An 18,578-nucleotide genomic window follows, 5' to 3' on the forward strand; every position below is an offset into this window, starting at 1 on the left:
AGCCTTTCTTCGTAAGAGCAACCCTTTGTTCCATTCACTAATCTTGTTGCCCTTCTCTGTACCCGTTCCAGCAGCTCTACATCCTTCCTGAAATGAGGCCTCCAGACCTGTATACAGTACTCAAGGTGTGGCCTGACCATTGCCTTATACAAGGGAATAATCACATCCTTATCCCTGCTAGAAAAATTCCTGTATATCATTGACAAGACACCATGAGCTACTCTTGCAGCCCGTCTGCACTGCTCAGAGAACTTCATATCTGCCTGCACAATTACCCCCAGGTCCTTTTCATTCTCCACCACTGTCAGTGTAGTACCACAGAGTTGATACGTTGCTCGGGGGTTACTGTTTCCCATATGTAGTACTTTACATTTGTCAATGTTAAACTTCATTTGCCACCTCTCAGCCCATCTGTTCAACCTTTCCAGATCCTGTTGCAGCAGCATAGCATCAGTAGTGTCCTTAACGACCCTGCCAACCTTTGTATCATCTGCAAACTTGGACATTAAACTTGATATACCATCATCAATATCATTCATAAACACCGAAAACAACAACGGACCCAACACTGAACCTTGAGGAACTCCACTAATAACATTAGTCCACGTTGAGCAGTGTCCATTGATTACCACTCTCTGTCTTCTGCCACTCAACCATCCCCTTATCCATAGCAGCAATTTGCCTCCAATACCACTCTGCTCCAATTTGTGCAGCAGTCTTCCATGTGCAACAGTATCAAAAGCCTTTCTAAGATCCAAATATATAATATCAAAGTTATTCCTTGCATCCAGTTCTTTTGTGACTACATCATAGTATCCAATCAAATTGGTCAGGCAAGACCTGCCCTTAACAAAACCATGCTGCGTCTGAGCTATAACTGAATTCTTGTCTAGATGATCCTGCAGTGCTTCTTTAACCAGTGCCTCCATTAATTTACCTGGAACAGAAGTTAAACTAACAGGTCTATAATTACGTGTGTCAGCCTTTGATCCTCCTTTGTGAATTGGGGTTACATTTGCACATCTCCAGTCTATGGGTACCTCCCCTGAGTCCAAAGAAGCTCTCATAATTATGGCTAGGGGTTTGCATACTTCCTTTGCTGCCTCCTTTAATATAACTGGATAGATCCCATCCACCCCAGGTGCCTTTTTTATGTTTATCCTCAACAATCTCTCCTCCACTTTCCTCTCAGTTATTACAAAATCATCCAGCTCACTGCCCATGTTTACTTTACCTACATCATTCTCCTTCCTGAATAACTCCTCATGCGTGAATGTAGATGCAAAATACTCGTTTAGATTGTTAGCCATCTGGGCAGGATCCTCAACTGTTGAACCATCAATATCCAGTGGACCAATCTGATTCATTCCTTTCCTTCTCGAGTTCAAATATGTAAAGAACTCTTTTCTGTTTTTCTTTGCATCTTTTGCCAAGGATTTTTCGTAGTCTGCCTTTGCCTGCCTAATCTCCTTTGTGACTTGGTTACAGACCAACTTATATCTATCATAGGCTTCCATGTCACCCATTAATTTGTATGTATCCCATGCATTTTTCTTCTCTGCCACATGTCTCATTAGTTCATCTGACAACCATTTAGGCCTAAACCTTGAACAATATTTCTTAGTTGGTATGTAAAGCCTGGTAGCCTCCAAGATTAGTTCCTTGAATGCTTCCCATTTTGAGTTTGCTGTTGGTAACATCATCAGTTGGTCCCACTGTATAGAATTTAAATACTGTCTCAGACCATCATAATCGCCTTTACGAAAACAAAAACCCTTCCCTTTACCTCTGATGGCAGTTACCTCCTTGAGTAAATCCCACTTCAACACACTGTGATCACTGCCACCTAGTGGTTCATTTATCTGCAGATTCTTAATGCATGAAGAATCACTACTGATAATCAGATCAAGAGTATTGCTCCCTCTTGTTGCCTCACGAACATGCTGATGTAGAAAACAATCATCCAATAAATCCACAAAAGCCTTGCTAGTGTGCGAGTGACCAACCCACAAATTCCAGTCAATATCTGGGAAATTAAAATCCCCCATTATAAGACTCTCTGATTTACTGGCCCACTCTATTTCCCTGTACAATATCTTATTATACTCATCAGAATCATTAGGCCTATAGCACACTCCTACTCTCAATTTTGATTTCCCTATGCTTATGTCACACCAAACTGACTCGACACTGCCCTGTCCATCGATGTCGACTGGCTTCACTTCCTTGGACTTTATGTGTTTCTTAATTAATAGCATAACCCCTCCTCCCCTCCTGTCCTGTCTATCTTTTCTATACACATTGTATTCCCCAAATTCCAGTTCCGCATTACTTATATCTGTGTGACACCACGTCTCTGATATCCCAACAATATCTGCCTTTGATGTTTTGAGCAATACCTCAAATTCATCAAATTTATTTACCAAACTCCTAGCATTGGTGTACACACAGGTATACATGCACCTGTTTCTATTCTTAGCTACCCTAACACAACCCATGTGTTTACTTGTACCGCAATGACTACCAGCAGTCTCTGAAATATCCGGCATCTTGTTTTTCAGGCTTCTGCTCATTTCAATAGAAGCAGTGCAAGAATCACTTCCACCTCTGCCAGTGGCTACTGTTAATCTATTAGTCCTTGTATCCCCCCCAACTAGCAGTTTTCCGACCCACCTAACACTGCCTCGACAGCATCAGCAAAAATTCTTGCACCCTTTCTATTTAAGTGTATCCCATCCCTGTAGAAGCAATCTCTCCTGTTAACAAGTACAGTCCAGGCTGAAAAAAATTTTACCCCTTGAGCCTTGCACAATCCCTCCAGGGCCGAATTGATCGACAAGGCTCTCATCATATACTCCCTCCTATCGTGTCTGGGCAGAATTGCAGACACTCTCAAGTTCAACCCTAATTCACGGCTTTTTTTCAACAGTGACCTGTACTTGCTAAGTAGTTCCGCCGGTCTCCTACTCTTAATATCATTAGTGCCAACGTGTACAACTATATCACCTTTTGTGCCCTTAAAAGATGATATCCGCTCTACAACGTCATCAACCTTTGCCCCTGGCAGACATACCCTGGTCCTATTCCACCTATCCTTTTTACAAAGCAAATTCCCCGTTTCCCTGACAATAGAGTCACCAACAACTACTAGTTCCTGTGGGACCAGCGCATTCTGCCTAGGGGGCTGCCTCTGTGTTGCCTGATGACCAAGTGCAAGCTCTGGCGTTGATGTGGGCAGCTGAGAGCTTGATGGGCCCCTCAATTTATTTCCTTCGAGGGCATCCACCCTGTCCTTCAAGCTCTCATAAAGGCCCATAACAACGCTGAGTTGTCGCCTGATTTCCTTGCACTCCTTACATCGTGCACACACAAAGTCATCCCCCTTGGCAGTATCATGTCCCGTACCCGACTGCTCCGCAAACATCAAGCAAACAGTGCATTTTAATAGACTGTGATTCAGAGGGCAACTGCCCCCCGCAGTTCTCCCCTGAACCACAGCACTCCCATTAGCTTGAGCCTTTTGCTTTGCTGCTCTGGTCAGAGTCATGATTCCGATTTAATTCTATAAAATTCAAAACAAAAATTAAATCCTTAAGTTATATCCCAAAACAGTTATGTTATATATATTTTTTTTCGGTATCTAGTGTTTTCTACGAGTTCCCTTTATACAACTTCCGTATCACGTGTACCACTATAGTTATGTATTAATTATTTGTTACGATTAAGTCGTTATTTATATATATATAGAGTTAAAAGTACAATTTAATTGACAATAAAGTTTATCAAGATTAATAGATTTACTGATTAATTGACAATATTATATTATGCACTATACTAAGCTTATGCTATCGTAAAAAATGGCGGGAATTCACGAACGGTATTTCTACGGACTCGTAAGTATTGATTAGCTTCCAAATCTCGCTATCTCAATTTAGAATAAACTAAGGATCCTGACTAGTCTATAATCTACTTATAGAAGATAATTTGATATAACAATTGGTTAATAAATCAACTAAATTTGGTTAAAAAAAAAAAAAGACCTCTCGTTAAATTTGTGACACGTGGATTTGATACCGTTACCGATACTAAGTAATATCTACAAAATCTCTGTCTAAGTTAAACTTTAAACTAAGTATCGTAACTAGGAATATAAAGCTACTCTAGAAAATAAGTTAATATGACAATTTAAACTAATAAAGCAGAAAATAAATCAGGAAAAACTTCTCTGTTTTCAAGAGCTTTAAGGAGCAATGTCCGCACAGGCTAATCTCGCACCCGATTTGGATAGGAAGTTTCCTTTTCTTAGCCTTTTGAAAATCATTTTGGATTTATTAACTGAAGCACTTCCATTGCTCTCAATAGATTCATCAGTGACATCTATTTCATATTAATTAATAGTTTGGGATTGGTGCATGTGCTCCCCCACCTTACTAAATATACAAGTATTCATTTCGAAGTTGTTTATGCAGGTTATGTTAGACATCTTGCTAGATATGGCATCACTCTACTAGTATTTTTTGCCTGCCACTTAGTGTATATATTACCATTTTCAGAAGGTGGCCAATGCTGTTGCTTCTGTACCTACTAATGCTGTGGTAAATTAGGTATTGTTCGCTTTTTGTTATAATCATTTATATAAAAAGTTTCTTGTCATGATCATTGTTAATTATAAATAAAGCATGCAAAATTTCAAAATGATGTAGCATATTTTATGGAAGTTTGAAATTTTATGCAATTAATGGAATTGTTTCATGTTTATATTTTGTTTACAATTTTTTTTCCAGTAGAATTAATAAAAATTATTTTGATTGAAATATCTTGTCTGAACAAGCAAATTTTTTAAAATATAAACTATTTTAAAAAAAAAAATTTAAAAGATAAAATAATGAAAAATAAAAGAGGGACATATTAAAAAGGACAATGAACCATGAAAAATTAATAACAAAATTAAAAAGACTTTATTGAGAAAAATGAAAATACAAAATATTTGAATACATTTTAAAATGTGGGTAGATTCCTTGCAATACTCCAAATAAATGATTTTATTTTGCGGATCGTACCTAAGCACTTGTCTTTGAAGTCTTTTGTTCATAGCATTATACATTTTTTTGCTTGTTGATTCATCTCCTTGTTCGGCATCGCACTTTTTCTTTTTCGCTAAAATTTCTTCCTTCATTAAGAGAGGTATCAGTTTCCAAATACTAGGATGCATATTTGTAACCGATCTTTGTATTGCATTGTGAATGCCTTCTACACTGTTGTTTGCTCTTGGCATATTGTCAAATGTCCATTGATAAACGTTCCAAAGTTCTATGGGAAATGTTGGTTCAATTCTGTGCCTTCAAGGCCCTCGGCCTCTTTCTGTTCCAATGTAGTGTTTCAAAATAAGAAACAAACTCTTGGGGCAAATCATTGTCATCTGTCAGCTCGATAAAGCCATCAATAACATCACTAACTAGAAGAAATGCTAACGCTGTAATGCATTTAATTTTCATGTTAAATTCAGCATCTGTTTGATAGTGCAAATTTTGTCCAATATCAATGATTTTGCAGTAAATGTTTGTTGCCATATGAAACAAACAGCTGGTTATAGATATACATGTATTTGGGTATATGTTAGAGAAAGCGATGATACTTCCTTTCTCTAAGTCGATCATTAAGGATTCAGGATCTTATGTCAGACGTAAGTTCTTTATGGTATAAAAAAATCTGCTGTAAGTCTCTTCAGATTTCCCTGGAAGTAAAACGAACAGATGAGGGAGGCTGATATTTCTTATCATTATAGGTAACGTATATAAAAAAAAGTAAAAAGTAAAGTGCAGCCATTATCAACCCACTGCAGGATGGAAGCCTCCTCAACAATTCATGCTGAGGGAAATGGACCATAATCTGCCACGCTGGTCCAGTGTGGGTTGGCAGATCGACCGTATTCAGCAGTCAGAGGCTTGAACTCCGGTCTACTCAAAGAGCTTGTGCTACTGCAGGAGTGCAGTAGCACAAATCATCTAAGCCAGATTCTGTGCTAAATACCAAAATTCTGTCTATCAAATAACAAAATATTTTCGCCATTTCAAGAAACTTATACTCATCAGGAATCGCGTAACCATTTCTTTTTTTGGGGATAGGAGGAGCTTGATTCTTCTTTTGCCTCCATCTTCTAATATTGTGCGATAAATTTGATAAAGACAGCATTAGGGAACAAGCTGTTGTATCTAAATTAGCTAAACAATCGATAATTAATGCTCTCGAAGACTTGTGAATTAGTAGCTGCTTCTTTTATATTTGCCATAGCTTGGTAAAGTTTTGGTTTTGACGGGTAGGAGGGATGACTGTGCTCACTGAAGGATTTGCAAGCTTGATATGTTATTATTTTCTAGTAAATTATGCAGTCTGGTTTTACACTCTCTTATTTCATACTTATAGTAAGTTTTATCACCGTATTTTCTATCAAGTCGATATACGTAGTTGTTATCATCCACTATTTTAAGACCACTACGTCTACTCATCACTGTATAGACCATTATGAGGGCTAAGATTTATATAATATAAAAATTGGGGTACTGCATGAACTTTGTCAATGGAGAAATTAAACCAAACTATCAACCAGTTATTTTATCTTTTACGGCAAAATTGCCTTATGACCAATTAGTTTTGAGCCGAAAATAAAATAGTGGAACTATCCTTACATTTTAAAATTGCAATTTTAATATGGCAAATGAGTTAAATAAATCATTTTGATCTCTACAGTCACTGTGTTGTATATGGGCTAAGATTTACATAATATAAAAATGGGGGTACTGGAGAACTTCGTCAATGGGGAAACGAAACCAAACTGTCAACCAATTATTTTATCTTTTATGGCAAAAATGCTTGCGGCAAAGATGTTTATGGCAAAAATACTGGACACCACTATATTCCTATCGTGAATATCCTTAGTGCATTTATTAGAGTGATTTATGTTTCGATAACTAACAAGCATGGCTTGAGTGCCTGACTATTAGAAAATAATAAGATATAAAAGAGTGATCCAATTTTTGTATGGCATACACAAAACAAGATATATCTAGACTCCCTGCAGTCCCAGCTGTGAAGAGTAGAGGCAGCAGGGTTATATACTAACTGATTCAAATGCTTGCAAAAAAGCTTTTTAAAGCTGGTACCCTCAGAAGACGTCATACTGCATGATAGAACAGATGGAAGATGCTTTTCTCATAGACAAAACCTGGTTATCATCACTTCAAGCCTCCATTAAGCAAATTAGTGTTATTTCTCTAGTTTCATAGAGTCAGCCATTCCTTTGAGTGAAATGGTGCCACACCTCAACCCCTGTTTGGGAATGACCACCGCATATCCCCAGAGCAATATGGCCTTAGTTGCTAATGCTCCTAAAAAACCAAATAACAACAACCTCAACCCCTGTTTACATTGGTTCACACATTGTTTGTCATCTCCTAATACCACACAATATTTTCGCACTTCAAACAGAGGGGCATGCCCACTATTAGATTTAGCAGCCTAGTCTTTAATTTTGTAAACTTTCCATTTGCTTTAAAATGCTACGGTTGTGCTGTTAATATTTTTGAAGTATGATTTTTAAGTGCATTTTATTTCATATAAAATATTTAAGCAGATTATATTTCTAAATTACATTAGAGATGATCTGAGGCAGTAAGGTGATAGTGTGTGCAAGAATTAACCCTGATTTTATGCAGTAGTTCGGTATTTAAAAAAAAATAATAATGTATTTACAATTAACTTATTCCATTTAGCCAATCAAGAATGCTCCTCCTGGAAAGAAATATGTTCGGTGTCCTTGTAACTGTCTTCTCATTTGCAAAGCCACCTCTCAAAGAATTGCTTGTCCCAGGGCTAATTGGTAGGTATATAAGTTAGTTAATTTATGTAGTATGTTACATTTCAGGTGCATTAGCAAATAGTAATAATTCGTGATTTATGACAAAGTAAGTCAACCTGTTGACATGAAGTGTTACAAAGATTCCTAAAATATTCTAAGTAAGTGTTGAAATTTTGAAATCAATTAGAGCTCCTGTTCCAGATTTACAGTAATATTTCTATGTGGGAAGCCAGGAGGAAATGCTATGAAATCAGAATTGAACTTAGAATCGAAATTCCAGGAACTAACAGAATATATGTTTAAACTTTGGTAGCAAACCACATTTGTCAATTAATGCAAAAACAGTTTCATCTATGCCAATTTTTGTAGGAGGGAGGGAGGGAGAGAGAACAAGGGCTGTGAAATCATAACTGGATCTGAAATTTTCCCAATAAAGAACTAGCAGAACACGAGTTGAAAATTTCGCCTCTATCCAACTTTTCATCTTAGTGCAATACACGAAATGTACTATTCATTTATATGAATAGATTTCTTTTTCATCTTAAAGTTCATCTTAATAAGATGAACTTTTTCTTATTAAGTAATGTCTAATATACTATACTTCCAATAATATACTTCCATTACAAGTTAAGTAATGTATGCAATGTGTTACATTTCAAGTGCATTCTATTTTTTTTTTTTTTTTCTTAAAATTAATTGAATTTTTTCTCTTTTTCTATAATTAATTGAAGTGAAAAGTAAATATAGTTACCTTCTAAAAGACTACTGTAGAAATTGAAGTAGTGTGGCATTATGGGCAAGTTGTTGCTATGGATAAAGGGATGGTTGATCAGGAGAAGATGAGACTGGTAATCAGGGGACACTGCTCTTCGTGTTATTAGAGGAATCACCAGAGTTTGGTGTTGAGCGCATTGTTGTCTTCTGTATTTATCAATGAAATTGATGAAGGCATATCAGGCTTAATGTCCAAATTTGCAGATGATACAAAGGTTGGTAGGGTGATTAATGACAGGAATGATGATATGCTACTGCAACAGAATCTATAAAAATGAGGCAGATGAGCTGAGAAATGGCAATTGAAGTTTAACATTGACAAATGCAAAGTACTGCACCTGGGAACAGTAATTGCAGATTAACATGCCAACTGTGTGTCACTACACTCAGGATAGTGAAAAATGAAGAGGACCTAGTGGTTAACTGTGCAGTCATATATTAAGTTCTGTGAGCAGTACAGACAAGTTGCCAGGACAGCTCATGGGGTTTTGTCAATGATATACAGGAATTTTTCTAGCAGGGATAAGAAGGTGATTATTCCATTGTATAAGGTAATGGTATGTTTGTTGTTATTTGGTTTTTAGGGGCATTAGCAACTAAGGCCATATTGCTCCGGGAATATGCGGTGGTCATTCCCTGACCTTTCCGCATCCTCTGTATTTGGTGGTCACGGGCTCGAACCCCGGTCTAATCAAGAAGTGTGTGCTATGTACTGCTGCTCCTGCCCACCTGGCTACGGAGGTGCCGGTAATGGTATAAGGCCATATTGAGTACTGCATACGGTGTCTAGAGGCTTCATTTTAGGAAGGATGTGAAGCTGATGGGATGAGTACAGAGAAGGGCAATGAGATTGATGGGAACAAAGAGGTGCCCTTACCAAGAAAGGCTACAGTTCTGCAAATTGCAGTGTCTGGAAACATGTCATGTGCAAAGTGTTTAAGGCTTTGAATGGATTGAGCAAGCTCATTCCTGATGGGATTCTTCCTCTTGCTCAGATACACGAGGGGGCACAAATTCAAATTGAGGCAGCACGGTTGCAGAACAGATGTATAGAAGTTTTCCTTTAGGCAGTGGATAGTTTATTTCTGGAACAAACTTCCATCTGTTGTGAAAGTTGATTGGTTAAATAAATTCAAGGAAGAACTAGACAAACTATTGGAGAGAATAGATAGGTAAAATGGGAATACTGTTGATATTGTGGAGTTTTTTGTTTTTTTTTTTGCTGAGCCTATATAGACTTGCTTTCTTGTATCATTTGCTAATGCTAATTAATTACTAAGACGGAACTTTAATAAAACTATAGTTTTATATTCTTGAAACTTAGCCATTCAGTTTAATTTCAACTGTATAATATTTATTGCTCTTTCCCATATGCTTTTAAGTATCTTTTCTCTCCATAATTTATGTATCTTTTTCATAAATGACACAGTTTACATTAAAATATTGTAGAAACTCTTTAAAGTTAACAATACTACATTTTAATCTATAAACTTATTTTTTCCATACAAATGGAAAATTACCAAATACATACGGAAAAAAAGAATTGCCAAATTTCTATTTGTTTGATTTTAATGAAATTTGGAATGGCTTGACAAATCCGTTTATGCAAACGAAATATAAAAATTCAGAAAACTGTCCACTGGGAGTCCCTTTGTTACATGTGTACAGATGAAAGGACCAATGGATATGAAGACAATGACAATAGATATTCATGCATATGGGCTAACATGCCTAAAAATGGAGAACAGCAGTGGCAAAATTGAAGTAACTCCCACTTCATGTTTATGATCACATGTCTGTATGCTTTTTTTCATCATCAACCAGTAACTAAGTAGATGGTGATACACAATGTTTTAAATTATTAAATCAAAGTTTTTAAACTTTGATTTAATATTATTTAAAAATATGAATATAAATTTTGTGAAGTTTTTATTTATACAGCATGTGTTCAAAATTGTCACCTTTTCTTTCCTCAAGCTTCCTGAAATGCAATGTGCTGTTTTCATCACTTCAGTATACTTCCTGATATTGTCTGTCTCTCCATTTACTGCATGGGGTTATTCTCTGCAGTTAGCACAGCTGAGTATAGATTTCTTAAACATTTTTCCCTCCTTTAAATAGCCACACAAGTGAGATAGCTGTTTTGATGGTATTGCCAGTCTGATCACAGGGCAGGCAGGCATGCAAGTAAACAAGAAAACTTCCAATCAGTGAAAACATGGTAAAAAAAAAAAAAAAAAAAGTGATAAACTGAAAGCAGTTTAGAAATTCTAAACTATGAACTTTCAAGTGTACCTTCTCTAATTAAAGCGTGCCTCCGTAGCCAGGTGGGAAGGAGCAGCAGTGCGTAGCACACGCTTCTTGATTAGACCGGGGTTCGAGCCCGTCACCACCAAATACGGAAGATGCGGAAAGGTCACGGAATGACTACCACATTTCCCGGAGCAATATGGCCTTAGTTGCTAATGCTCCTAAACACCAAAACAAACAAACAAATCTCTAATTAAAAATTCAGTTTAAGCTAAATATAGCACGGTGTTATATTGTTATTATTAATCCGAAAAGATCGAAACCTCCCAAGCACTTCCTAATTCATTTCACAAATATACGTGGTCTCAATTCTAATCTAAACGATGTCCATTTCCACTTGCAGTCTGCCAAACCCCATGTACTTTTTCTGACAGAATCTCAGTTATCGGTTGATTCAACTACTGCTCATCTCAGATGCCCAAATTATTCGCTGTATGATTCCTTTCGCCTCAAAGATGGTGCTTGTGCATATGTCTGTTCTGATATTCCCTGTCAGAGACTTGGCAATTTGGAATCTCCTCTCTTTGATCTTCTCTGGCTTAAAATCTCTCTACCTCATTGTGTCAAATTCACCTGTTGTCTCTACCATTCTCCCAACTCCACTAATCACTTGGAGCTCTTTGACTTCCTCTCTTTGCAACTTGACTTTCTCCAGTCCAACTTTCCTAACAGTGAGGTAATTTTCCTTGGTGATTTTAATGTTCACAACTCCAGCTGGCTTCCATTTTCTAGTCACACCGACCCAGCAGGTCAAGATGCTGAGGCTTTTGCAATTACTAATGACCTAGCAGAGATTGTTCATTTACCTACAAGAATACCGGACAATCCTAATGATACAGCCAATATGCTTGATCTTTTTCTCACAAACAACCCTTCTAAGTACACGGTCGAAGTGAGAGGTCCTTCAGGCACTTCAGATCACAACTTGGTGATTGTCTCTTCTCCAATGGAACCTTTATCTCATGGCTATTCCCAATCTCGTGTTGTTTGGCATTACAAGAATGCAAAATGGGATGACCTGCGAGACTTCTTTTCTTCTTTTCCTTCGTCGGATTACTGTTTCAAAACTTCTGATGTCAATGTTTTCTCAGATTGTGTCAGTGAAATTATTCTTGCGGGAAGTGGAATCCTTTATCCCACACTCCACTTTAAAATCTCGTCCTTTATCTAAACCTTGGTTTACCAATAAATGTGCTAAGGCTGTCCAAGAGAAGAATGTTGCATATCATAATTGGCTTGTTTCTAATTCTTCAGTTTCATTTTCTGCATGCACCAAAGCTCGCAACAATTGTAAAGCAGTTATTAATCAGTCCAAACTAGAGTTTGAACAGGCTAAGAGTAGAAAACTTGCTTCTTGCCCTAATGGTAGCCGAGCATTCTGGTCTCTTGCCAAAGCTATTGGCTGCAAATTTTGCCCATCTCTGCTCCCACCTCTGTCCGAACCAGATGATTCTGTTGTCACTTCAGCCAAGGATAAGCTGACCTGCTAGCATCCTATTTTTCTTCCAGCTCATGTATTAATGATCTTGGTGAAACACCTCCCACCATTCCCAACACGCTCCATTCAATGCCTCCTGTGGTCTTCCGTCAAAAGGATATCAGAAGGATTTTGATGAATCTTGATGCTAAGAAAGCTCCAGGTCCTGATGGTATTTCTCCACTTGTTCTCAAAACCTGTGCTCCCGAACTTACTCCTATTCTTTGCCGCCTTTTTCACTTTCTTATTCCAAAGGTGTTTTTCCTTCTGCTTGGAAATTTGCTGATATCCAGCCAGCTCCTAAAAAGGGTAACAAATCCCTCCCATCCAATTATCGTCCCCTTGCAATTACTTCTACTCTTTCTAAAGTAATGGAGATATCAATTAACTGCCAACTCTTAAACTACCTAGAAACCTTCCGTCTGATCAACGATCGCCAGTATGGATTCCGTCAGTGTCGATCCACTGGTGATATTCTGGCTTATGTTGCCCATTTATGGACTAATTCAATGGAAAGGTTCGGTGAATACACACAAGTAGTTGCTCTTGACATCTCAAAGGCTTTTGATCATGTTTGGCATAAAGGTCTTCTAAACAAGCTTCCATCTTATGGTTTGCCAACTGTTTTTAGTAATTGGTTATCCAGTTTTCTCTCTGATCGCTCACTGAGGGTGATGGTAGATGGCTCTCTGTCTTCTAACTTCTTCACTAATGCCGGTGTGCTCCAAGGTTCAGTTCTTTCCCCCACTCTTTTCCTCTTGTATATTAATGACCTTCTTCCATTGACTGGAAATCCTATCCATAGTTTTGCCGATGATAGCACATTGCATTCCACTTTCCATTTTGAGAAACCTTGTCCTGCTCAATCAGCTTCAACTTCTCGAAAATATGCTACCAATTCCTTAATTGCCGATCTTCAGGTAATTCTCCAGTGGGACAAAGACAACTTAGTTGATTTCAACCCTTCTAAAACTCAGTCTTGTCTTATATCTCGCAAAAAGGATTCTTCTGCTCCTATGCTTATCTTTAGTGACACTCCGATTTCTAGGCAAAATGATATATCTCTTTTGGGGATTACCCTGACTTCTAATCTCTCTTGGCACAATCACATTACAAATATTGCATCCTCTGCATCTAAAAAACTTTGTTTTCTCATTTGCTCTAGGCGTTACTTTTCTTCCTAACAGCTGCTCACTCTGTATAAATCACAAATCCGCCCTGCCATGGAATATTGTTCCCACATCTGGGGTGGTGCCCCCAAAACCTCTCTCAGGCTTCTTGATGCTATTCAGAAGAGGGCAGTTAGGTTAATTAATGATTCATCTCTAACAGAGTCTCTCCACTCGCTGTCTCATAGACATACTGTTTCTGCTGCATGCCTCTTCTACAGATACTTCCATGGGCACTGTTCTTCTGAATTGGCTTCTATAATTCCTGCTCTCTCTCTTTCAAAACAGTCCGAACACGTGCCGCCACCAGTCAACATCCATTTACTGTCCAACTTTAAACCCACAGAACCAACTTTTCATCTTCCTTATTTATTCATTCAACTGCCGTTTTCTGGAACAACCTTCCTTCATACGTATTTCCTGAAAATTACAATCTACAGAAGTTCAAGTCCAATGTCAACAAATATCTTCTTTCGTCTTCTCAGCCTCCAACCCAAGCACGGTACTAAGTACTATAGGTTCTAATACCTCTCATGTTTGGGGTTCACAGAAAAAAAAAAAAAAAAAAAAATCCTTTTGTGAGAGTGTACACACACGCGCTATAATGTAAGAATATGCCAGTCATATGACTAGCTGAATGCACGAGTATACACAACTATAGCAACACAAGAGGGGGGGAATAAATCGTGATGAAGGGTGTTGCAGAAGGAATGTGTTCCTAAAGTAATTTAGAAAAAATGCTAGTAATACTTAACTATGTAGAGCTCTACTGTAGTCTTAACTACAATAGAGCCTCGAAAGTCCGAACATCAATAATCCAAATGAGCTAGAATTTATTATTATTATTTTTTTTATGCTGGGGCCATAAAACAATTACATTAAGTTCCAATTATTGTGATCACATTTGCGAATTGAATTTTGATTCTATTAAATGGCAATTCTAATAAATGAAAATCGGATGAATATTATCCACAGGCTATAAAAAATGAAGATATAAAGCACAAATTTACACTTTTGTTTGCTTACTAACAAAATTGTATATGTGAAAACCAACAAACAAACTGAATGCTGTCCAACTAAACTACTCTTGCTGAAAAAGAGAGAGAGCTGGCAGCAAAGGAACAAAGTTCGAAAAAGGTGCAACAAAAAATTATTTTTGTTAAAGCCCTATACACAGGTTATTGTGTATTTTTATTCATTCTTATGAATAAAAATACGTAAGTACAACTGTTTTTATTTCTAAACTTACTGAATCTTTTTTTTTTCTTTTTTTCTCCAGAACAGTATTTTTGATAAGTTTGGAAATCCAAACTACCCCTGGTCCCAATTAGTTGAGATTTTCAATACCCTACTATAATATAAATTTATAAGAATGTAAATTAATACAGATTTAGCAGCACTACATCTAAAATTGCTTGAAATATCAGCAACAAAACCTACTATAACAATGTGACAGTTAGTGTGAAACAAAAATAAAATAGCTTACTATTGAGCCCCATTTCATTGGAAGACAATGATGCTAACAATGACCATTACATTTACTTTTCTTTATTTATTTACTGCTCATTTAATTAAAACAAATGTTTGTTACATAGTAGTGAGTTGAGATGGTAATGCACCACTCATACTGTTATCTATAGTTCATTTTTGACAACCTTGCTCTACTATAAAGTCAAAATAGCAAAAAAATTAATATTTAAAAGCATTTGTATATGTAGTTTTTCAATTTTTACTGACCTACAGATTTCTCAAATATTTCACTCCAGGTTACATGCATAATGTCTAGAAACCCACTTGCAGACCTATCAGCCTAACAGATTTAAAAAGTTATGTAATGTTGCTTTGTTACATATATGATATTATGTAACAAAGCAACATATGACTTGTCTGGTTTGTTACAGGTTGGCTTGACAGAGTAAAAAATGTATTGCAAAATTTTACTACTACTGTTCTGATTCTTGTTTCCTTCAAGATGAAATTTACCCTACTAGATGAAATTTATAAAACTGAATTCTTACAGTAGTTTCATACAATATTAGTGATCACTTGTTTACATAATAATCAAAATATGTTCCAGCAGATTAGTTCAATCTAAACAGTATATGTAGGGGTTATCTCACAGGACTACCATCATACTCTGTAGCTTGTCTGTTACTACAAGGGTGGAAGCCAGAATTCATTTATTATTATTTTAATTTTTTTATTTATTTGCCATATATTCATAAGCGCATTAATTACGCTGAATAATTTTTTACAGGAGTGTAGCAAAGAACCAATAAAAATAATAACAATATAAAACAAATTGTAAATGCCAGTTGACAGAATTGAATGTGGTTTGGTTTTAAGAGCAAGAGAAGTGTGTTTTTAAATTTTTTTTTAGCAACTCTGCAAAACTGTATTGATGTTGAGACATTGTAACTTACATTATTGCTGGCTGAATGTATAATACATTATGCTATTTACTCTCTCTTCTTCCAAATTGTAAAGCTGTTTAAGTAACCTTAACTTTAGAAGATTGCCTGAATGTTTTGCTCTCCATTGTACACTCTTCTTATCTAGTAATTCTAATTTATGTATTGTGTAAGACCTTGTTCACAACTTTCACAACTTTGTTTAACAAATGCTTGTTGTAGAAATGAAACTAACAACCATTGTTTGAATACCTATTCTGCAGAAAATGTGCAATACATAAAACCCAGAACTTTTGCATCACTTTAACTGCAAATATATGGAAACTGAAAGTTTTAAATGGTAGAACATATATAAATAAAGCAAATAAATTTAATGTTTATTGCATTTCATAGTGATATATTTAATTTTTCCTTTTTTGCTGTAATAAAATAAAGGGCTGACAAGAACGTTTTTGCTAAGTTTACTTTAATATCATTTATTAACATAAAAATTTAATGCCAAAAATGACATGTTATTTTTGCTTTCAGTAAACAAATAATCAGTTTGGCTCCCAGTCCAGTATCACCTACTATGTCTGAGAGTCCAGGACGGTGCGAAGTTTCCTGTGGTCATTGTAAAAATAGATTTACTGTGAGTATTTATTTATTATTATTTTTTTTGTATTTTCGCTCTTTGTCACTTCTCATTTGTTAAGCTAAAAGTTGTTTATTCATTTAATAATAAACACAATGCAAATTAACAAATGCTAACTTTTCTCTGGTAACACACCAGATTGCAATAATTAAAACACTCCTGTTTAGAGCTGTATGGTGCATTGTCTAATGGAGGAAATGCAACCAAATTTGGCATTTATTTACTTGGATTGCATGGCAATTCCATCATGCAATCCAAGTAAAAAGGTGTTGACACTCTTAAAATCACAACATGACTTCCAGTGATGTTCATTATGTTTGATTACATTCAATATTTGGAATATGTTTCATTCAATAACACATTCAATAATGGGATACAAAATTAGTTTGTGTTCCCTTTAAATGAACTTGAGATGATTCGGTGAATAGCCACCATTTTCTACTTTTTGTTCAAATCCAAGTTTTTCCATTAGTCTCGTTATATCTAGGTGCACACAAAGGGGAATCCTTCATGAGAATTCTCATGAAGAATTTTATGAGAATTCTTATATCAGTTAGCAAGTTACATTATTCAGAATCTTTATCCCAGAAGTTCTGCTTGTTGCTCTGATAGATTTAAATAACATTTTTGTTCAATTAGGGGTATTTTTTTCCTGTTCTGTGGAATATAATTTAGATCTTTTCTATACAGGAGACTAGCTTGCAAAAGTGATGTTTTGATAGCCTATTTTATTTTTGATGCCCCACAAAAAACAATTCTTGTAACAGAAATACCAGCTTTCACATTACTGCTAGTCAGTTCACACCCTGAACTTAATTTTCTGTTTATACTCTGGCACGACAACCAAGTCAGTAGAGTTTACAATAAATCGTCAATACAAATATTTATCGTATTTAGTAGTCACGGGGCTTGAACCCCGGTCCACTCAAAGAATGCGTGCTATGCACTCTCGCTCCTGACCACTGAACTTCTTTCCTTTCATCCATTCAGTGAGGTTTATGTGGCAAGATATGTATCATACATGTGCCAACTTTTGCCTTGATTTCCTAAGTAGCAACCAAAGTAGAGATAAGCATATTTAATCATTTTTGTTATAAATCGACATTTATGATTTTGGTGTAAATTGTCCACACGTGTAACAAAAACTATTTGGTAAATTTAACAGCCATGGTGATATCTCTCCATATTGATTGCTCAAAAACCACCTTATACATAAAGAAAAAAAAAATAGTAAAACACACCATTGACCTTAAATGTGCACAGATGGCAAAAGTTAGTTTCCTCTAATGTTGCCAAAACCATTAAAGTTTTGTGTCAGTGGAATAGTTGAAATATTTCTTACTTGCTGTACATCATACTGATGTTACTGAATTTTAAACAGTTTTCGGTGTTAATATTCTGCAGTTCTTAATAGAAGGATAAATTCTGAAAAAAATATCTCAAAATTAGAAGAGAAGAGAGTGAATTTTAAGTTTAAAACCAAGACACATTGTAACTCTGAGAAACCTGACATTGTATTTGACATTTAATTAATAAAAACTTGAGTTAAAACTGACCAGCTGATCAAATTATGCAATTATACTTACCTCCTTGAAGTGAAAGCCAAAATCTGGGATCTTACATAATAAATTGTACTTTACTATTTTTACTAACTTCTTTTCTGGGACTGATTGCCTCAGAGGTTAAGGGCAAACACATCTCCTTATTCAGTCTGCTTTTGCCCTGGAGTCACTAGAGTGGTCTTTTTTTTTTTTTTTTTTTTTTTACTATCTTAACTCCATCAGTTTTATTACAGATATGTTTATAATTGTCATATGAATCTCTGTATGGTGATAGTTTAACTATCCTGTAATGTTTTCTTTTTCTGAAGCCTTTCAGCTCTCTTTCATACTTATCACTGGATCTGAATTTGTTAGTGGCTTCTAGATTAAATCTCTTAAATATGAGG

General features: G+C 36.1%; 1 protein-coding gene across 1 annotated transcript in view; it reads left to right on the plus strand.

The window, feature by feature from the left end:
* The window catches only part of LOC150082527 (type I phosphatidylinositol 4,5-bisphosphate 4-phosphatase-A), a 73,487-nt gene that overhangs the window by 26,648 nt on the left and 28,261 nt on the right, over positions 1-18,578 (plus strand). Inside the window, exons 3-4 of the mRNA XM_090378667.1 lie at positions 7,770-7,876; positions 16,525-16,627. Coding sequence (XP_090234793.1) covers positions 7,770-7,876; positions 16,525-16,627 — 210 coding nt within the window. The remainder of the gene's footprint in view (positions 1-7,769; positions 7,877-16,524; positions 16,628-18,578) is intronic.

Source organism: Mastigoproctus giganteus, chromosome 7 (genome assembly GCF_048544385.1).
Source record: "Mastigoproctus giganteus isolate SK-2022 chromosome 7, ASM4854438v1, whole genome shotgun sequence".
Classification (NCBI taxonomy): domain Eukaryota; kingdom Metazoa; phylum Arthropoda; class Arachnida; order Uropygi; family Thelyphonidae; genus Mastigoproctus; species Mastigoproctus giganteus.